General features: G+C 37.6%; 1 protein-coding gene across 2 annotated transcripts in view; it reads left to right on the top strand.

Annotated features, from left to right (window-relative positions):
• The window catches only part of sgcz.L (sarcoglycan zeta L homeolog), a 433,181-nt gene that overhangs the window by 356,892 nt on the left and 52,942 nt on the right, over window positions 1-23,347 (top strand). For both annotated transcript variants that reach the window (XM_018230203.2, XM_041589029.1), the window contains one exon: window positions 14,855-14,956. In XM_018230203.2, coding sequence (XP_018085692.1) covers window positions 14,855-14,956 — 102 coding nt within the window. The remainder of the gene's footprint in view (window positions 1-14,854; window positions 14,957-23,347) is intronic.

Genomic DNA, 23,347 nt, shown 5'->3' with positions numbered 1-23,347 from the left:
TTTTGGTCAAAAAAATCCTGTGGGAGGATCAGTGCCAGGCTACAATCACATTTTCTGGATTTTAATGGCAAGAAATTCTCGGAGTTTATTGTTCCTTTATAAACATTTGAATTCTCAGAAAATGAAAGTGTTGACTGCAGAGGGAAATTTTGTGACGACCAAACACCCAACTGACCTCAATGTTTTTCTGCAAAAAAAAGTATCTGCGAAAAATGCATGAAAGGCATTGAAGTCAATGCTTGAATAGTACTGAATTGGACAGACCAATGTTTCTTATATATAACTTTGACTCAAACTTTTGTGTGATGCTCGTATATAGTATTTAACTGTACATTTTGCGCCAGTATTAAGTAAACCAAGTACTGAAAATTATAAATGGCTAAAATCCACCAATCAATTCAGTTGAGTAGTGTTTTTTTAAAGCCAAAGAATCAAAAGGGCAAAATGAGAGAGAGAAAGAGAGAGAGAGAGAGAGAGAGAGAGAGAGAGGAGAGAGAGAGAGAGAGAGAGAGAGAGAGAGAGAGAACTCCCAGGATTTTACTAACAAAATTCAATGGTTGGTACAGGGCACAGAAGAAACCATGGTATCTTATGATGTTACTTTTCTTTTTACGTGCATTCCCATTGCAGCAGCAGTTAAAACAGTGAGAAAATGGTTGCTAAAAGACAACACTCTTGACATGCTATAGATCTACAGGAAACCTACCAACACAGACCAGTACCTGCTTTTTGACTCCCACCAACCACTAGATCACAAACTGAGGGTCATCAAACACCTACATCACAGAGCAGACAAGATCCCCACCAGCACAGAGGCTAAATAGAAAGAGATGGAACATCTCAGAGGGGCCCTGACGTTTTGTGGGTATCCAGATCGGGGCCTTTGTGAAAACCGGTAGAAAGAGAAGCAAAAACACCAAGACTACTGGTGAAGCTGGAAAACAGGACAGGAGAAAGAACTTGTGTAGCTGGGGCGTCAGAAAAACTTAGAAGGATTTCTAATAAACACCACATCCCTACCTGCTTTAAACCCAAAACACACTGAGGCACCAATTAGTTCACCCAAAAGACCCAACTGCAAAACACAAGTATGTATGTGCATGCAGTGCAGTGCAGTGAGGAGTGCTCTGATTTGTACCTGAGAGAAACCAAATAACAGTTACACCAACATATAGTGCAGCACAGAAGAGTCAGGGGGTGTGACATCTATTTTCTGCCACATACAATGCTGTTTTGGCACCTCTCCCTGGAAGGTTTAATAACACCTCAAAGCTCCAATCTCACTAATACAATCAACACCTAACCTCATGACATCCTTGCAAATTATTATAAACAGATTATGCTGTTGGGAGCAACATTTCAGAGGATATATTTCCAAAGAAAGATCTTATTTACAAGTTATTCTGAATTGAGAAAGCCAGTTGGATGACTGGTGAATTGTCTTCAAGGAAAAAAACACAAGTCCAGTTGATTTGACTTATTCCTACAGATATAAGATTAAGCCATATTAAATGGCGGATAATTGATGTACATTTTTAATTTTACTTACTAAAAGTGTAATGTATTTCCTGTATGTAACTGCAGTGCTCCCATTTCTGTGTGATGCTCTTATACAGTATTCAGCTGTATAATCTCACTGCAGTATTAAATAAATATGATACTGACAAATTTTTAAGTTAGGTATAATATATTTAATGGTGGTGTCACTAAAATAATGTACATAATGCTACAGTAGGCTGAGATTCTGAGTTTGCTATATTACAATCTATTAGTGAAAGCAAAAAAAAAAACATAATCAACCAGAAAAAAAAACAAATTAATAATGCTGTTTGATCAATTTGTACTTAAGAGTAGAAAGGAAAAGTAAATGAATGCTCCATCAAATAATAAACTGAGAACAAAAGAACAATTAAACAGTACTTCCTTCCAGTAAAATGTAGTCTAATGGGAAGAGAACAGGTAAACATCCCTGCAGAAAAGGACATTAAGGTTGAAAGACTCCCATAAAAAAGACGCAGGCAGAGATATATTTATGCAAGCGCTCATTAACTAGAAACAATCCATCTACTTATATGTATCCCAATACACTGATGTCTGCAGTGAATGCACAGCACAATACAAAGCCAGCATTGCAATGGAATAAATCTAATCATTCCGTAAAATTGTAAATGACTAAAATCTGCCAATCAATTGAGTTGAGTAGTGTATTTTTAAGCTAAAGTATCAAAGGGTAAAAAGATAGGTAGAGATATCTACAAGTAAAGTTCTGAAGGATTTGAATTTCAGGAAAGAACAATTAAGCTGTCATTGTTCAGTCTAATCCAAGATTTGTGACAATTTTGCTTTGTCTTATTTGCTGATAAATTCTGTAATTTTGTCCAAATTGTGGCAATGGGGAGATGGGTGATTTCTTGATCCAAGTATCTCAAATGAGCCCAATACAACTATTTTTTGTATATGCTACTGTTACTGGGCATCAAGTAGACTTTGGGTATAGAGTAATAACTCTATACCCAAATTCTACTTGATGCCCAGTAACAGTAGCATATACAAAAAATAGTTGTATACAGTATGTGAATAACAAGACAAGAAGTAGTCTGAACAATCACTTTGCAATACATGTCCCTGTTATTTAGCAGTTCAGTTTTTTCAGTACATACAGTGATCCCTTTGCTATTTTACAGTATTCACAAAATAAGTCCTATTTAATTCAAATGAATTTTTCAAAACAATAAAGTATTCAGAATAGCAGCCCTCTGCCAAGGATATGTCCCATTATACCTGTACTATATTTGGGAAAGCAATATTTTTGGTAGAAGAACTGGCTTCATCTGTGTAGAGCCTGACATTATGGTGAATGGGAAGCAGACCCGAGTCATTGCAGAAGAATTCATAGGGCATGTAGTTATGTTTGGTGACACTGTAAGTGCATGGTCCTGGATGAGGAAGCATTGCTGTTGGATATAATGAAGGGCATCTGCAATGGTTTAACCTATGTATGTCTTGAATCCTCAAGATGTGTTTGCTTTTGCTTAGTTTTAACCAGATATGTATTGCTTTGTATTTTGTTAGACTTTTCATGATGGTTAATGTCATTTTATGCATAAAAACATTAAACTTTAATGAAGGCCACCTAACCATACTTAAGACATCCATGGGAATATTTACTAAAACTCCAATTTATCCCATTTTATTTTACTGAAACCAATTCGACCTACCTCCCATCCAAGAATTTAACTCATTTATTAAAAAATCAGCTTGAAAAGGGGGGTGCGGGAAAAATCTTGACAAAATTGTGCAACAATTTGAAGCGTAGGACTTTTTTGAATTTGACCCTTGAATCGTCAAACTTTTTTGATTTGTTTGAATACCAGTGCAGATCACGATGCCAAGAAACAGCTTCAAACTTTAAAAGGGACATCTGCCATTGACTTCTACAAGACCTCAACAGGTTTTAGCTGGAGTATTTTAGTTTTTAGCAGCTTTAGGATACAGTAAACCTCTAAAAATTCGAGTTTTATTTCTTCCTCTAATAATTTGAGTTTCCTAAAAAAATCGACCTGAAAAAAAATCAAGGCTTCATAAATATGCCCCTAAGTAATGTCCAAGACAAATCACCTTTAGCTTAGGGGTCGTCACAAATTGTCAAGCAGAAAATGAGGTTTGTCTGTATTATAAGCTGAAGCTACAGGGCTGATTATTAAATTCTGATGCTAGTTGCACTGGTTTCTGTGCTGCCATATAGAAATTATCTGTATTAATTATGAATCAGCCTTATACTGTGGCAGCTACATTCTATGTGTACTGTATATTTTGAGTTGGCCCCTAAGCTCAGTAAGTGACAGTTGCACAGAGCATGTGCAGTGAATCAGCAGAAAAGAATATGGGGAGCTACTGGGGCATCTTTGGAGGCACAGACCTTCCCTGCTAAAGGGCTGTGGTTGCCTTGGGCTGGCCTGGTGCAGAAGCTCAAAAAATAATGTACAACATTTTCAGCCGACTTCTTTAGTTAGGCTTTAGTTCTCCTCTAAATCAAACAGCAACCTACTGTACCTAACCATTGTAAAAGCACATTGTCATAATTTCTAAGAAAAGGCTGAATGCCTCTGTCTGATGTGTCTTCTTTACTATGAATAATACATTGGAATAAATGAATGCAAATATATGACAAATGTCTGTGAAGAATAACATTCACCCAAGCAGTGATATACAAAATGCTAAGTCAGTCCTTATGCAAAGCTTTCCATTGCTCATTTGTACATAAGATTTAACTTTACATTACTTTACTTGTGACAGTGAAACTGCAGTTATTATCAAAATATCTGTTCGCATTATTTGCAATGTAACACCATTTGCTAGAACATCTGTTGCATAACTTTATTTAGAACATTTCAACAAGTCCAAACAGCAGAAAAAGAAGGGTTGTTGTTTAAAACATAGGGATGGGAGAATTTGACCTGTTTCGTTTTGCCAAAAATTTGCCGCCGGCGAAATGTCGTGGATGCCCATTAAAGTCTATGGGCGTCAAAAATAGTTTTTTGAGGCGTCTTTTTTTTTTGACTCACGATGCCATACAAGTCTATGGCCGTCATTTTTGGGGCGAAACAAGGCGAAAATATTAGCCCATACCTAAAGCAATGTTCTTATTTCATTTACATATTATATTACCAGCTATTATAGTATTTACAGTCTTTTTACTGAAAAATTATTTATCTATAACCAGAAAGTTCTGCAGAGTTTATCAAGTACAGGGGGAAAGGTGTATTGTGCAATATTTTTGTCCACAATGCACCTTGCACCTTCTGTTAGCAGATAGTAATGCACATTTATGTGTGCAGTCCTCTAGGACTTGTTCCAGATGTACCATTAAAAGCACAATTGGCACAAGGGTAAACAAGGGTGCATTGCTTATTGATTGGGATTTTTTGTGTTTGTACCTGCCACTGGTGAATAATCCTTAAGGGTGAATTTTATAAAAGTCGGTAACTGAAAAATGTTTGCAATCTGAAAATGTATGCCTTTAATATAGCTTATGGGAACCCCAAACATATTTATCTGCCACAGAAAGATTGCAAAACGTATGCAAACGTGCAGTGTATGTAATAAAATGTATTACTGAAAAAGTTATGTTTCTCCAAAAGTTTACGCCACCCTCAAGCATGCCTTAAAAACGTGCAATAAAAATTGCAGGAGAGGCTTTAATTTGTGTGTTTACTAGTTCTTTTTTTAATATATATTTAAAGACCTGTTTTTTTTACTTGCACAACAAAATAGTCCTTTGTAAAAGTTTCTGTAGAAATGTCCTGCAAAATTTATGATTCCCAAAATGCATGTTAAAAGTGAATTTTGAGCAATTTGTCCTTGTTTGTGCTTGACTCCCTAGCCCCAGACAGTTTTCAGAAGAACATATTATTATTATGACTGTGTAGGGACCCCTACTGGCTAATCTGCCCTGCAGCTTTAAGGCCCCCACCTTTTTTCTTAGAGTGATCTGCCAGAGAGAATGACACTCCCCTGCTACACTGCTATATAGTGTGTGTAGGGAGTGGCCACTTCCTCTTTGGCCTGTGGATGGTGATCCAGCTGGGTGTGCTCAGGGGAGCCTGGGCACAGCTAGGCCCAGAAAGGCCCATGTGCTTTGGAGAAGAAGTCGGGGACCCGGTAACCCCGTGAATGAGGAATAGTTGCACTAGGGCAGACTTGTTATAGTCTCTCTAGGAGAGAAAGGCAGAGAGGTGAGAGAGAAAGAGCAGCTGAAGCTCCAACAAGGATTTGCAGTAAGGGAGTAGCTTCCCAGAGGCTGTGTGTGTTGCCTCCAGTCAGGGACCTCAGTGAAGAGGGACTGTAGGGTAGAAGCTGCTTTCCTGACAACTTCCAGGAGGGAATGTGTGTGAATACTGCAAATGCCTAATGGAGACCTTTCCTCTGTGAGAAATGCCTAATGCCTGCAGCTCTGTGTGAGAAATGTGCTATTGCCTCAGCTCCTGTGTGAGTACTAAACCTGTGGTCACTTGCCTCGTGCATAGTTAAATAAACCGTTTTCTGTTTTACTGCAAGAACCTCCTGGCGCCCATCTTTTGTTGTATGCACAGTAGCCTGGGGGGGTGTAGTTGCACTACACCATAGAGGGAACACTTCCACATGGCGAAGGCCCTGACCCTGTTGTGTGAAGTCGCGTGTAACCCATGCTTCTACTGCTAGCTGGACAGTTTAACTATTTGTGTGCTATGCAGCCCAAATAGGTGTTACATTTGGCTGCCCAACGTGGGGCTCGATTCCCTAAAACCAGGCTGTGCATTGTTTTGTTCGGATCGTACGAATTTTTCGAAGTGGATAAACGGAACGTACGAATTCTTCGAATCGTACGAATTTCCTTCGAAGTATTTGGCCGTGGGTTCGGGCTTGGAGGTTCGCCCCGAATTTCACGAAGGCCTGCGGATGTCAGTTGGATGGGAGGAAGATGGATGTCCCGGATGGAGCCATTTCCTGCTCATGTGTGATCCTGGATCATGGATCTGGAAGAGGAGAACCTGGAGGATGGATTCTTCTGTGTTTGCTACAGCTCTTCTATGGACTCCTGCAGAGTGAGATGCCTAGAGTGCTGCTTGCTTGTTTTTTTTTGTGGCTGGAAGGACTGCTGGACTAAGTGGGTTCTAATTCAGGACTATTGATCCCCACCACCATTTCTTCTGCCTTCACCTACTCGCTGAGTAATGTTTCTGCACCCAAGGATTTGCCTGTGTGGACCCTTGGGAGGGGGAGAAGTATTTTTGCTGATGTGTAATAAAGTTGACCAACTGCAACTGTTTATTATGCAATTGAAAATGTTTGATACAGTATTGTGCATGCTGTGTTTCCTTTACAGTGACCATTGTTACCAGGTATGCCTTAGGAGAGGATACCAGAAGTGGATGGATGTGATGGTACTGTAAGTTGATATATGTTGGGGATGTTTAAACCATTGTCGGGACGAAATGGGTTTTTCCCCCGGGTGTATGTAGGGACCCCTACTGGCTAATCTGCCCTGCAGCTTTAAGGCCCCCACCTTTTTTCTTAGAGTGATCTGCCAGAGAGAATGACACTCCCCTGCTACACTGCTATATAGTGTGTGTAGGGAGTGGCCACTTCCTCTTTGGCCTGTGGATGGTGATCCAGCTGGGTGTGCTCAGGGGAGCCTGGGCACAGCTAGGCCCAGAAAGGCCCATGTGCTTTGGAGAAGAAGTCGGGGACCCGGTAACCCCGTGAATGAGGAATAGTTGCACTAGGGCAGACTTGTTATAGTCTCTCTAGGAGAGAAAGGCAGAGAGGTGAGAGAGAAAGAGCAGCTGAAGCTCCAACAAGGATTTGCAGTAAGGGAGTAGCTTCCCAGAGGCTGTGTGTGTTGCCTCCAGTCAGGGACCTCAGTGAAGAGGGACTGTAGGGTAGAAGCTGCTTTCCTGACAACTTCCAGGAGGGAATGTGTGTGAATACTGCAAATGCCTAATGGAGACCTTTCCTCTGTGAGAAATGCCTAATGCCTGCAGCTCTGTGTGAGAAATGTGCTATTGCCTCAGCTCCTGTGTGAGTACTAAACCTGTGGTCACTTGCCTCGTGCATAGTTAAATAAACCGTTTTCTGTTTTACTGCAAGAACCTCCTGGCGCCCATCTTTTGTTGTATGCACAGTAGCCTGGGGGGGTGTAGTTGCACTACACCATAGAGGGAACACTTCCACATGGCGAAGGCCCTGACCCTGTTGTGTGAAGTCGCGTGTAACCCATGCTTCTACTGCTAGCTGGACAGTTTAACTATTTGTGTGCTATGCAGCCCAAATAGGTGTTACAACTGTGTATACCACAAAGCATCAGTCTAACCTGTTTCATTGTACCTATGCAGTGTATTATTAAAACAATGGAAAATACTGTAGATGCAGGATTAATATTCCTTCTCTTCAAACCTGTGATATAAAACAGAAAAATATTTAGGTAATACATTATATATAATTGATATTCTTTATTTGGTCCAAACCGACACCAATCTATACAACATATATTAAATCATGATAACACATTTTCAAGAAGTCAGAATGGAAGATGAATAGTACAGGACCCAAACAAAAACACAAGCAATAAAAAGTAAAAATATATAAATTTAAACTTGAAGCTTCACAGTCAATCTGTTTTCGATGCTGAGTTTGCTGACCCTGACAATTATATAGCATATTTAGCTGCAGGCTGAAAAAAGGCAGAATAGAAAGGCTAATGATGGTAATGGAAAAGTAGCTTAGACTTTAACATACTAAAAGATCATTTTAACTGTTTAAAATGTAGTATTTTGTGTATAGAAATGTCTTAAGTCAATATGCAATTTGTCTTCATTTTTTTATTTTTTGCTTTTTAAAAAAATATTTACATATTTTGTTCTGCAATTTGAATTGCAAGTGTTAGAATGGAAGACATACTGTAATATCAGTAGGGGAGGGCCTGAAAATAATAACAATAAGAATAAACCATTACTATTGAACTGTTCTTGGTTTGTGATCCCCAAGAACTGGATAGTACCTGACATAGGCAGAATAAGAAGACTAATAATTAAAAACAACATACCAAACAAATAACACAGACCACTTAAAGAATTGTTTAGAAAGAATCCAAAAACCCTTAAAGGGCATGTAAAGGCAAAAAAATAAAATCCCATTTTTACTTTCTTTAATGAAAAAGTAACCTATCTCCAATATACTTTAATTAAAAAATGTGTACCATTTTTATAAGAAACCTGACTGTATGCAGTGAAATTCTCCCTTCATTTACTGCTGTGGATAGGAATTGTCAGATGGTCCCTAACTGCTGAGCAGGGAAACAATCATACTTAAGAACAGCAGGGGGAGCCCCCGCCTTACTTCCCAGCCATGCAGACCTCAAGCAGCTTTGTTTATGATGATCCCTAAGCAGCCCAGACCACACTGAGCATGTGCACAGTCTTAGTCTTGCAAAGATGTTTAACAAAGTTACAAGATGGTGACCCCCTGTAGCCAACTTTGAAAGCATAAATTATTTGTTTGATTAGGCTTGTGGTGCAGTAAGTTCATGTTTATATTTAGTATACAAAATACAGCATTTCTAGCTTTATTCTATTTTAGACTTTACATGCCCTTTACAAGTCTGAATCACTAAAAATAAGTCCAATAAAATCAACACAGCAAAAGAATCCTGACTGCTTTAGCATGCTGAAATAAAATTAGAAACTTACTATGGTAAGTTTCTATCATGGTGTGTGATAATTCACTGGATAGCCTATAGTTCTGTTGCCTGAATATACACTTTACATTTGCCTACAGCATCAGCAAAAGCAGTTTTTTCTTGCTATTTATTTCCTGTATATGTAAATATCAAAATGGTTGAGCAATAACATAATTCTTATATTATTTCTTAAGTCCTGTCTGAAGTGTGTTTTCTTGATTATTTATTGATGTCTATGCTAGTGAAAGGATAGAAGTAAAACTTACCCTAGAAGTGAGAGATAGGTAGGCTAGTGAATAGGGGAGCCAAGACACGGAACAATGAGTTTCATGGGATAATTACCAAGTGGAGGTTATTCTGGAGAACCTGAGACACTCTATTGCAGGGATCCCCAACCTTTTGAACCTGTGAGCAACATTCAGAAGTAAAAGGAGTTGGGGAGCAACACTAGCATGAAAAATGTTCTTGGGGTGCCAAATAAGTGCTGTGATTTTCCATTTAGTAGCCCTTATGTGGATTGTCAACCTACATTGAGGCTTTGTTTGACAGTGTACCTGGTTTTTATGCAACCAAAACTTGCCTACAAGCCTGGAATTCAAAAATAATCACCTGCTTTGAGGCCACTGGGAGCAACATCCAAAGGTTTGGAGAGCAACATGTTGCTCACGAGCTACTGGTTGGGGACCACTGCTCTATTGTGTGCAGTGTGGTGATCAAGGTGGCAGGCACATGACAAAGAGGTAGATGAGGACCTGTAATTAAACACAGAGTCAACCTTACCTTAAGCTGCTGCTATAAAGCTGCTCTTATGCCTAATTGATCAGGCTGGCCATGGTGAGAGGTTGCTGGTTACAGTAAGAGAAATAGAGAGCGTTAAGTGTGTCTGTGAAGTATATTCATGTGCTTTACAACTGATGGAAAACAGTGCTGCAATAAAGCACAACATCATGTTTGAGAGTGGTGTGCGGTGTCAGTCACTGTTGACCCACTTACAGAAACTTTATTTAGGCCTGTGTCATCTGTACTTAAATATTTTATTACTGAAACATACTTAAAATAAATTTTTATCTCCAAAGCTTGGATTCTCTAATCTTCAGTATATACTGCTATTGGCATTTCACTTTTTGAGCAGACAGATCAACCCTTCTATATGTTTTATGATGTCTCATATTTAGATACCTGGCTTAGAAAGAGTTTGTGGTGTGAGCATGGGGTTGACAAAATTGGACATGGCTGGGGTGTGGCATGACAGGTGCAGCGTCGAGTCTGTACCCCTCCCCTTCTGATCGAAACCCCATACCCACTGCTCAAAGAAACACACACACCACTGGTTTGGAAAGAGATGGCCGCAGTTGTTTATTTAACAAAGTAATACCATACTTAACATGTATAACATATTCAACTTAACAAGCAGTTTGTATAACAAACCATTTTTGCCTCAACTGGTAAGATTGGTCCCTCCTCCATTTTTGGGGCCCTAAACCGGGCTGCCTAACTTTTCCATGAGGACCCAGGCCTACCAGGCTACATCCAGTCACTGTAAAATACCCCATTTTAACTCCCCTTGGGGGTCCTTGTAAAGGTACCCTCCGCCAACTGCGACGGCAAACACACCTAACTACAGGGAGGGGGGGGGCGGGATGCTGCGTCCTGCTGCTTCCGCGTCCCGGGACCGACTGGTGATTACCTTGTGCACTCTGCCTCCTCTGCCGATCCCGGGAACCTGACAGCCAATCCCAGCGCCCCATACAAAAAGGGGGCGGGGAGTGGCCCTCTCCTATCCCTGTCATGCCCTGCTTCCCCTATTCGGCTCATTGGGTCCCATGATGTGATCAAAAATTCAGAGTGGGGAGGTTCACATCTCTGCATGATTGGCAGCAGCTAAGAATTGGTGGACTCATATCTGTTCATATCTATTTCTGTTCTCATTGTGTACTGTTGCACGCCTGCTTCACAATCATCTCCCAGTTTTTATTATTTGCACTTGGTCAGTTATTATTATGTTTAATATATGCATTTTAACTAACAGATATTCTGTCTCTGTCCAGCATGCAATATTTATAAAGGGCCTATAACTATATTACACAAATTTACTTCAAGATTTAGCTTGTGTTTATTTCTCAACTTTATAGGCTTTCTTTTGCTCATAGTTTTAAAAATATACAACTTTAATTAAATTAAACTTTAATTACACTTTCATTTACTGCAGTAACTACTATGCTATTAATTATTTATAGTGTATGCATGAGGCATATTTCTTATCTTCCATTTAAAAGTTTGTTTTTTAACTGACAGCTGCTTTGTGTCTGACTGTGACATGATCTTAATGTACTTTTAGCATCTCAGTATGTGCCCACCATCTGACAACACTTTCCACATCAACAGATATTTCAATTTTTGTCAAGTTCTTGCTGAGAAAGTAACAACAACCATATTTGTAATCTCCAGGGGTGATCTTTCTTTTCAGTTTAAAGTGAAGGATGAGACCGCTTAGTAACAAGTATTCAATAAACAACTGCTGTATCTCCTAAAATATTGAAGAAATACATGGTAAAAATGGAAATTTTAAAGAGGTTCTTTTGACCAAGGCTAAACAAGAGCTAACCAGCTTCCGTGATTAATATGGGGCTGTGTAGTCTACCTAATGGTGTGTCCCAGATGTAGTCACAAAGTGATGCTGCAGCTGTACAATGTGCCTGTTCTATGAATATTCAACACATGTGATTAATAAGAAGGGATGGAGCATTTAGTAAAGATTCCATCTGTGAACACAGGTCATTCTTTTCTGCTGAATACTCACAGGGTAGGCAGTTGGTGCTAACTCAAATAGGAATAGAAAATCTAAGTTGAGTAAAAAAGCTTGCTGCCCACCTAAACAAGGGCAAATGTCAGTTCTAACAGTGAATATATTGAAAACTGGAGCAATGACAAGTAATGAACAAACTGGTGGATATTCCAATTTCACTGGATATCACTAGGGTTAAAGGTAGCTAAACTGATGCACCTGTAATAAACTCACATTAATGGTTACATTAAATAAACCCAAATGGTCAAAATACTATTTATCCTGGTAAAATGAACAGTAGCTGTAAAAAGACTGTATTCCTAATTGTATTTATATTGTTCCTGACTGGCCCGGCGGGACACCAGGAAAAAACCTGGTGGGCCCAACCCTCTTGGGCCCCCGCCGGGCCGGACCCCTTCTCCAGATATTTAGAATCGCGAGCGGCGCTGTTGCACATGCCCGCCGAACGGCTCACTCACTGAGCTGACGCGTCTTAGTAGGGGGGTGGGGGCCAGAGGGGGGGCCCTGGACAGCATTCCCGGTGGGCCCCCCCCAGTCGACCCTGTTGTTCCCAATTCTTCTCTATTAATATGAAGGAGCTTAAATAATTTTAAACCAATGTGTGTGTGTGTATATATATATATATATATATATATATATATATATATATATATATATATATATATATATATTTATATATAACCCTTTGATAGGTTAACAGTGAAAACAAAATTCTTCCCTCTTTTTAACAACTGTTTCAGAGATCCTCGGGTCTTGTCCTGCTAACACACTTACGTTCTTAATTACTTATCCAGTTGTTAGACATAGCCGTCAATTATGGTCTTCTAGCAAATAATTATGTTATACACACAGGACCACCAGTTTTCTGCAGACATTTAATGGAACCTTCTGGGACTAGAAGCTGTTAATTTAAGTAGTGGGTCATTTATAGTGTGACCAATACCAATAGCTCTCTGAGAAAGAGGTATACTGATATCACCAAAATCATTTCACAAGAATGTTTTCACTCATGATTACCACCATACATCCCCTACAGGTCCCCCATTCCAGACAAACTATTTGTCTTTTATATTTAAAACCAGGTTCTGCCCCTTAATATTCAATGATTTCAATATTGTGCAGCCTGAGAGCTGTCACCTCAAAAAATGATGGAAAATATGCCTTTAAAGTTATAGTTAGAAGGTAAAAGTCGTTCCTACTCAAACACTCTTACTACTTTAATCTAACTGGTCCTTTTTAGTTTCCAGCCACAATGTATTGCGTGTTGGCAATGTCCTTTTGTTGCTTGATTCTGGTCCAGAATACATTCCTTACACAAGTAATAGGAGATACCAGCTGGGTTATAACCATCAACTGACTCTCCTCCTCACTCCCAATAGCACACATACATTCCAGATTATACTAAATATTTAGACATAATTACAATCCATTTTTTTCTTTTTTTGAAATAAAAAAGTCCGACCAAACTAGAATCCACAATGTGACCTTATTTATTATTAAAAAATCCAGATTTAATCGTATCGGGGACAGACTCTATAAAATCTATTTTTTTCCCAAACCATACAGTTTTTTCTGGCTTTTTCCTGAAAAGCCAGAATTTTTCGGATTTTTGCTCAAAAAGTCCGAAATAATCAGATTTTCGGGCTAAGTCCATTTTAGACCACATAAACTTCCAAATAGGATAGGTATCTCTCCCATTGACTTATATACAACTTCGGCAGGTCTGAGATGCCAAATTTTTGGATTCAGACTCTTTCCATCCTGGGGGTATAATAAATCTTGAAAAATTAAAAAAATTTAAAAAAAATCAATAAAAATTATAGCATTCAGACTTCAATAAATAACCCCCTTGATGTCTATGGAGAATATATTGGGCAAAACAAGCAGTATAAAAGCTTACATTTTTATGTATGACATATTACTATGCATAAATGTTCTATGTGAATAATATTTTGCAGATAAAATACAGAGCACAGTTATGAACAGATGTAAAGGTTAATCACTGTAGCATTTTCTGCCTGAATATCAGCGGTTGCCAAGGTAGTAAAGATTGAAAAGCAGAAGATGAGCAGTTGTGACTTAAATTACCCTACAGTAGTAGTTCTGATTGAGGGTTACAGTAGTGAATGTTATTAGTAGGGAAGTCCAAATGACTAAGAGTAAATGTATGATACTATAATGGACTGTACTGTAGCTCTGAAAGAACAGCTATATTTTCAATAGGTTTCTTAGATGTAAAAGTCAATATATTAAAAGGGACATTTACTTACCAGACACACTGATCAAACAGCAATGTTTTTATCTTTCCAGAATTTTAGTAGGATTGTAGCAGCATGGAAAGTTGGGTCTGTTGGGTCTGCCTCTAACTCGCATTAAAACACCATTAGCATGTGATTCTTTTGGTAATGATACTCCTATTTACTCAGCCCATTGTGGAAACCCTGAAATTAGCCCTCCTTAGGACCAATAGGTACACTGATGCACAATTGTTATGGGCAGACTGGGCATTGTGATAAGTGCAACTAGGCAGAAGCACAAGGGTCGTTTTTAGACACAAGTAAAATCTATGTCCATTTTAGTGTTGCTGCACTTGCACATGTGGTCATAAATGACCGTTGTGGTCACAAGATGAAGTTTTGATGATAGAATTATGAAACACATTTGAGGAACATAATATGTGTTAGATTGTAGAATACAAAATGATTCAAATAAATTATTGAAGTCATCCCTAATGCATTGATAAACCTGATGCTTCAGCAGAATTAATTTGCTATTATTTATGTAATGGAAAATAATATTTTTAAAGAAAAGAATATTTTTTGCCCTTCCAGGATGGCATGGGAAATTTGAGAGTAACCAAAAAAGGAGTACGGCTAGAAGGTATATCTGAATTTCTTCTCCCGTTGTATGTGAAAGAAATCCACTCTCGGAAGGTAAGTGATAACTATTACTATCATTTCTATGCCATATTTTTTTTTTGATTTAATTTAGTAGAAATCGTGCTTTGTATTATAGTTTTCCTTTTTTTCCAATGAGAAAAAAACTTTGAAATCAGGTATGAGATATTGATTTTAACATTTTCACCATACAAGCATTGAGGCAATAAGAGCATATGAATATATATTTTAACTACAAGAATATTGGAGAAAATGTGAATACTAAGCAAAAGGTGTAGGCTTGAAGAGAATTTGATGGAATTATAGCACTGCCATCTAGAAGAAAGGAGTGAAAGGATTTATTATATACAAAAGTCAAAAATAATCTGTCAATTTTATCTTTCTACTGCATAGTGATGCCATCAGTTATAAAAGATCAAGATTGCCAGCATTAACTTTAGCATTGAATTGCTGCTAGAAGCACCCATATGCCAATGCTCAGTCTAAGCTGCATTAGTTGACCAGCTGCTAGAAATAATATACAGGTGTTATTTTTATATATACATGCAACTAATAATATAAAAAAAACTTTTGTTTTCTTTTAATATACATGTTACAGTATGTGAATTATTCATTTTATATTGTCAAAATGTTGATGTAAAGTGGAAATATACATTGAGAAAAAGCTCAGTAGTAAATGGAAGATGAAGCACACAGATTATTTGGTGGGCCAAACAAAGCCCTACTTCATACTGTATATTCGAAAAATTTATGGAATAGACTTTTATTTCATGTTGGACCCAGTTATCAGGTGCGCATAGCAAAAGGGTCATCCATGAAAAGGTTGTGTGATACTTGACTAAGGGGGACTCCTCAATTTGACCCTTTGCCTTGAGCTATCCCACTGGACCGCATTATTACATACCCTAATGAAATCAGTAGACAGAGATGGGCGTAAAATGGCCACATCATTTATTCACATTTTATCAAATAAATAGGACCTTGCCAGCTTAACCCAAGGCAATATTCAGATCGAGAATTTAACAAGAGATTGCTACTATGCTGTGCCACCAACATGAGAGAAGTTCAGCAGCCCTGCTGCCGGATCTGCATCTGCAGTGTGTCGATGATAGGAAATCCAAGCAAGCTGCCCCCTAGCACAAGCCGTTGTAGTGTCTGTATCAATCAATCCACCGTGTAGTCACAGGAGAGAACATCCAAGGTAATTTTCTCAAAGATATTACCTGAGCCACGAGCAACATTAAGGAGACAGCGGGAGCATAGGGAGATTAATGCGTGGCTGAGAGATTGGTGTAGGGAGGAGGGTTTTGGGTTTTTGGAGAACTGGGCTGATTTCTCAGTCAGCTACAGGCTGTTCGCTAGTGATGGGCTGCACCTTAGTGATGATGGTGCAGCTGTTTTGGGAGAGAAGATGGCTAGAGGGTTGGAGGATATTTTAAACTAGGCATGGGGGGAGAGGGTTCAGTAAAAAATTCAGTACCCCCTGCCAAATCTCCTCCCCCATTTTCCCTTTCTTTTGCCCATGAGATAGTGGGCAAAGAAAGGGAAAATGGGGGAGGAGATTTGGCAGGGGGTACTGTTAAGGATAGGGAGGCCCACATGTCATATGTTCAATATGGTACTAGTATTAAATGTATGACTGGTAAAATGGGAGAGCTGGAGCTGCTGGTGCAGGAGGGAAAATATGATGTGATTGGTGTGGCCGAAACATGGCTGAATGAGTCGCATGACTGGGCAGTAAATATCAGCGGCTATACTTTGTTTCGGAGGGACGGAGGCAATAGAAAAAGAGGAGGGGTATGTCTGTTTGGTAGGCGGGATTTAAAAGCTTATATAATGGAGGAGGCTATGTTAGGAAATGAGGGAGCAGAAGTCTTGTGGGTGGAGTTCTTCTTATTATATAAGGGTTGACAAAGGTGCATCTGCCATTATATTATTAACATGTATTTATAGAGCGCAAACATAAGAGGATGATCTCAGTATGAGTGTGTGGTTAAGTAATATGGTTTTATATATTACACTTTGAGAAGGTCAGTATTGATAGGCAAATAAATTCGCCAGGCACGTTTGATCACCTGTGAAAAATTCACAAAACTGCGGCAAAGATTCACTGGTGAAAAATCCGCCGCAATAAAAAAAAATTGTTGCACATCAAAATTGTTGCGCACATATATTCAGATGCCCATTGACTTTAATGCATTTGGACAAAATAGTAGCACGTATAAAAGTTGTTGCTCATGTCAAAATTGTCGCACCTCAAGATTATTTTGATGCCTATTGACTTCAATGTGTTTCTCCAATTTCTTTGCCGATTTGCAAATTTTTCGACAAAGTCAACAGAACAGATTCGTCAGTCACTAAAGGTCAGTCTAGAGTATTGCATTGAGTATAGCTAGTGGTCAGTTAAAGGTATACAAATATGAACGGGTGACCAGAAGTTTAAAAGGCTAGTTTGAAGACCAGACCATTTCAGAAGTGGAAAACATCACATATAAGGCGACATGGCTCACATAGGGATAATTTGAGGGTGATTCCATTTGTCAAAGAGAATTTAGTATGCTACCTTACTGTAAATCATTGTATTTATTTCATGTTTTATACAGAGCTAATATTATGATAGGTTTCCAGAAAGATAACTCCAAAAAAATCCATGATGGCTAATTTACAGAAACCTTCATCTAACTTGATGCTAATAGATATTTATTTTTCTATGATACAATGCGTCACTAAAGCCATGGATTTATAATTAGAATAGAATTCTTTATAGGCTTGGGTAGTTCCATCACAGCTGTTGTGCAGTGTTTCATAAACCATTTCATTAATTCTAATAAATATTTTCAGAAGCTGTGGATTAGCATTACGATTTAGATCAAACAAGACAATGGAACGGCTCAAGTTAAATAAAACAATTACTTTCATTCAGTAAGAGTAACAAGATTCAGTGTATGAATGTAGATCAGCAATTTATTAAACAACCTTTATGTCAGCAGAGCCATTAGATTTATACACATAGACTTCTCGAGACAACTGGTGTAATGTTTTTTAATCAAATCAATAAAGTAAATAACAAATGCCTAGCTTGCTTCTGAGCAAAGAAAACTCATATTCATTTCCCTGTTAAATCCAGTAACTTTCATGTATCCAAAGAAACATAGAAACGGTTTTGTTTAGACAATGGAAAGAAAGAGTGAACAATCTTTTCTAGTCCTCTTATTGTCCATTGCTCCCCCCCACTGATTATTTATATGATATATATATTTTTTTTGTTTTAATGAAAAATACATAGATGACATAAACCTGTATGCACCAAAAACGTTCTTTTATTAGGGCAGATCGTATTCCATATCTGTATAGCCAATTGTATTGGTCTGTTTAAACAAAGGAGGGGGTAATTTATCAACTTATTATTTTACTACAATTTGTTTATTTTTTGCAGCGCAATCGTAAATATGAATTTGAATTTCCAATTCTCACATTTTCAAAATTTATTAAGCCCTAAAAACTGAAAAAAACTTAGATTCTGTATCTTAAAGTTGGTAACTTTAAGTCAAGGAATTCTATTTGCAAAATTCAAGCTATTTTTCAATTTGTGTTCTCAAAATTTGGCACATTCATTGAAATGTGGTACAAATGTGATATTCACTATTGAGGTATAAAGCCAGTGTAGCTTGGAAATCACCTTCTATTTTTATCACCTTTTATGGATTATTTAATGTGTCTTGAATTTTTTTTCATAGCTACAGTGGTATCTTAAGAGAACAACAAAAGTAAAGGAGAGTTTAGGATTTTTCCCAAACTGTGCCTCTGTAGAGGAAAATTCAATAGCTGCATCCAATGGAGGGCATAATAATTGAGATCTAAAATCTTAATCTCATAAAACTAAACTTCAATTCAAGCCATCAGTCACTTTATACAACATTTGACTTAGATTTTTGTAGGAGTTCTAAAATTGCAGAGCTTTATGGCACTCTGCTCAAGTTAGGGTTTATATGTGGGGTGCATTTCCCCTGGCATACTCTTATGTGGTCCTCTGCAAAGAATACCATTTAAATGGACTATACTCCACAAATATTAAATTGCCCTTTTAGCAGTAACTGGCAGAGATCCTTTACTGTTGGGGATTGTTATATTATATTCTTTTCATGTTGTCCTGTATAAATCACGTCATATGTGCAGTAGACCTTACAGCATATCCATCAGGCTATTAGTATCATAGTAATGATTTAGAAGTCTCATTTTAAGGATAAACATGCACCGGTTCTGAAATTGCAACAATACCCCCATATATATAGGAGTAAGAACCCAGTAAAAAATATTTGGTACCCTTTCCCGAGTTATAAATACTTTAAGTAAAGAATTACAAAAAAAAAATCTTCACAGTACTTCATGTTTTTTCTTCTTTTATCAACACTTTCCTGATGGCATTTTTCCCTACCAGTCAGGAAAGTTTAATAAATCAACACACAGATTATCACAACAGATAAATGGGTCAGTTCATCCAAAGGGTTTTGTCTGCTATGAGCAGTCAAACAAATGAATTTTCTATAGGGTGATAATCCTGAAACATTCTGAATCATTAAGTCCCACTGCACATCACACACAGGGATTACCAATTCAGACAATAATTTTCAAATAACTCCAGCATAAAAAACGCATTTTTTAATCTAAAATGATCAGCAAAAATTAGAAACCATTGATAAACTGCCTAGGAGGTTTCAAGGTTAGAGGGTTTCAGATGTCAATAATGGTCAAATTCTATTCCACTATTATTACCATGTTTGTATTAAACATTTATATCCACCACTGCCACTTAACTTACATGTGCCCAATGTAGTGTCAAATGAGTTGTATAACTGTTATTATTAACTCTTTGCACACACATCATTAGAGAGAGAAAGTTTAGATGAACACCAAGGGGCACATTTACTAAGCTCGAGTGAAGAATTCGAAGTAAAAAAAAAAATCGAATTTCTAAGTATTTTTTTGGGTACTTCGACCATCGAATAGGCTACTACAACCTTCGACTATGACTTCGATTCGAACAATTCGAACTAAAAATCTTTGACTATTCGATCATTCGATAGTCGAAGTACTAAACTTAGACTACATACTTCAGCAGTTTAAACCTACCGAGGTACAATGTTAGCCTATGGGGACCTTCCCCATCAGTTTTCTAAGGTTTTTTTGATCGAAGAAAAATCCTGCGATCGATCGATTAAAATCCTCTAATCGCTCGATCAAACGATTTTTACTTTGATCGATCGTAGTACTTGCGGTAAATCTTTCGAATTCAATATTTTACTTCGAGGGTCGAATTTGAGGGTTTATTAACCCTCAATATTCAACCCTTAGTAAATGTGCTCCCTAGTAAAGAATAAAATGAAGCTCCACATAGGTCTTGCAGGTGAAGTCAGGGTCAGACTTTCTTCATTTGTTGACAGTTTTTTTTTTATAGTTAAACAGTACAGGGGTTCAAAACACACAATGCATTTCTACAGCTCATCCTCCTGAGAAGCCTATTGTCTCAGACCTGTTAACATAAAGATGTCTGGCCCAGTATGATGCACATATAAAGGAGCAATAGTTTTAGGACCTGGCTAACTGATCCCTAAAGAACAGAACACCCATTGACGGTAAAAGTATTTTCAAAGAAAAAAAAAGTTGCAGCAAAATAAATGCCCAGTGACTTCAGTGTAGTTTTGCAAGAAAAACATCCATTGACTTAAATGTATAATGATCCAATGGTTCCTTCTTATAATGGTCAAATGGTTCCTACTTAAAATCATACAACGTTGTTCCTTTATGTGTGTTTTCAGCACTTTGCATAAACTGGGCTCTCACCCAGTGCTTCTGTTTCATTAGACCTGTCTAAATATGAACCTCCTGAACACTAATTTCCTTCCTAAACGGAATATTCTTTTGCAAACTGTTATTGATGGCGGCATTATTATCAGTAATAGTAGCAGTAGTATTACCAAATCAGCAATACTTTTGTAATATTCTGAGTCTGACTTGACATGAAAAAAGTACCAGGTAGTTTGAGCAAATAGATGTGAAATTGAACATTTAGACCTTAAAAGAAAAGCCTGAATTCTATTAGCAAAGTTCTGCAATCATTGCTATTACTGGTGCTTAAATCAATAAAAGATCAACCTTTTTCTAATAACTGAGAAGGTGTCTGGGCTAAATGAAAATTTAATGGGATACACCAGTACACAGCTCCTATATTAAGCCATACTTTTTATTTTACTTTTGTATTGAAAAGACAAGTATGGTGCCTTTTGTTATATCCCCTACTTAAAATCACAAAATGTGCTTCCTTTATGTGTGTTATCAGCACTTTGCATAAACTGGGCTCTCACGCAGTGCTTCTATTTCATTACACCTGTCTAAATCTGAACCTCCTCTTCCTAAACGGAATATTCTTTTGCAATGGTGTATCTATTGCTTTATACGCCTAACACACTTGTGGTTGTTGACAGTATTGCTTTGCATTGTTAGCCTTTACATTGTTTAGCATCAGATGTCAAATTGTTTATTTCTGTTAATAATCTACTTAGCCATCTGCTTCTTTATATGTTTTGTATCTGAACCTCAGTCCAGCTTGGTGCTCCTACTGGGATATTCTGTTATCCTGAAATCTCATAGCATCATTGTACTTACTGTCCACATGGCTTATTCTGGACCTCATTCTATATGGGAATTTGCTGTATTCCAATCACTCCAGGATTTCCAGCATGGAAAGACTTCTCAAAAACCCACCAGCTATAATTCCTGTCCCTATATTCAATCCTCACAACCTATTATCTTCTTGTGATTCATCTATTCCCCACTAGATTCAAAGCCTGTGCAGGTTTCATGATTCCAATCATACTTATTTTTACATGCGCGATTTTAGTATGCATTTGCTATACTTTTATTCAAAGTACTAAAGAAATGCTGTCCGATTGTAAACACATCTTAAAAACGTATTATGCATGTTCTATGTAGAGACAATTCCAAAGGTGATATATATTGTTACAACCGCTAATCCTTAGCTTTGAGTCTCTCAGTAAGACTTCTTTATCTGTTCAGAAATCGTTTTGCTATTCAGATTTCCAGTTTATTTGTTTTATATTTCAAGCAATTTCTTTCACCATATACTGTACCTGGGCATGCAGAAATAGAGATTATATGTGATCTTCAAATAATCTTAAATGTTCTGGATTTGATGATGATTGGTTGATTATCTAAATTGCTTTGCATGAGGCAAGTAATTAGTCTACACGATAGGGCTTTCAGAAAAAAAGCCTCCTAGAAAAAAGTTCAGTGCTGTGCACATATTTTTACTTTATCATAAAAGATCAAATGCCAGTACTACAGCCTAGAAAATATGTAAATGCTTGAAAGTTGGAAAGCCTGTAATTCTCAACTGAATTTCCAAACAAAGGAATCATATGGAGTGCTTAGCTCAAGAAAGCTCTTTCAATGAAGACTGAAATGCATTACCATCAGGCAAGATAACTTTATGTAATATTTAAGTTTATATTGTCCTTAATTTTTATTGTAAATTTTAGAAATGGAAGACAATTTACTTTTTGGTCATTTTTGTAAAAAGAGAACCAAAAACATTGACTTTTAATCACCATGTTTACCATTATCATAAGAAAATAGAAGTGTAAAGTGATGGGCGAATTTATTCGGCAGGTGTGAATTCGCGGCGAATTTGCCCATTTCACTGCTGGCAAATAAATTCACGAATTTGGCGCAAAAATTCACTGGCGTTGAAAAAATGTTGATGCCGGCGACGGTTTCGACGCTGGCATCAAAGTTTATTCAGCGCCGGCGGCAGTGGCAATTTTGACGCTGGCGAATTGTCGCAGGCGTCAAAATCGCTGTTTCACAAATTTTTCATCAGTTTCTGGAATTTTGCTGGAAATTTGCTAAATTTGTGGCGAAACGGGACAAATTTGCCCATCACTAGTGTAAAGAGAGAAGAAAGGAAAGCAAAGGAAAGAAAAGAAAAGGAAGGGGAAGTGCCACAAAACTATTCCAATGCATGTCTCTAATACTCAGAAGCAATCTGTTTAATGAACACATGTGGGGGAATGTAATAAAAACACATGTTGGTAATGAAAAAAATATTCGCAATGCAAAAAGTTATAGGTCTGTGCGAACAAAGTTGCCTTTGTGCAAATTTAATATAGCACAGTTCTGCATTCATTGCTGTTACTGGTGCTTAAATCAATAAAATATGGACCTTTTTCTAATAACTGAGAAGGTGTCTGGGCTAAATGCAAGTTTAATACTAAGCCATACTTTTTATTTTACATTTGTATTGAAAAGACAAAAGTTTCAAGACAAGTATGGTGTGTTTTGTTATATCCCCATGAAAAGCCCCCACTTAAGTGTAACCTATAATTAAATTTTTTTATAATGTTTTATATG

The sequence above is a fragment of the Xenopus laevis genome, chromosome 1L (assembly GCF_017654675.1).
Source record: "Xenopus laevis strain J_2021 chromosome 1L, Xenopus_laevis_v10.1, whole genome shotgun sequence".
Lineage (NCBI taxonomy): Eukaryota > Metazoa > Chordata > Amphibia > Anura > Pipidae > Xenopus > Xenopus laevis.
This window is presented reverse-complemented; position numbering and strand designations above follow the sequence as displayed.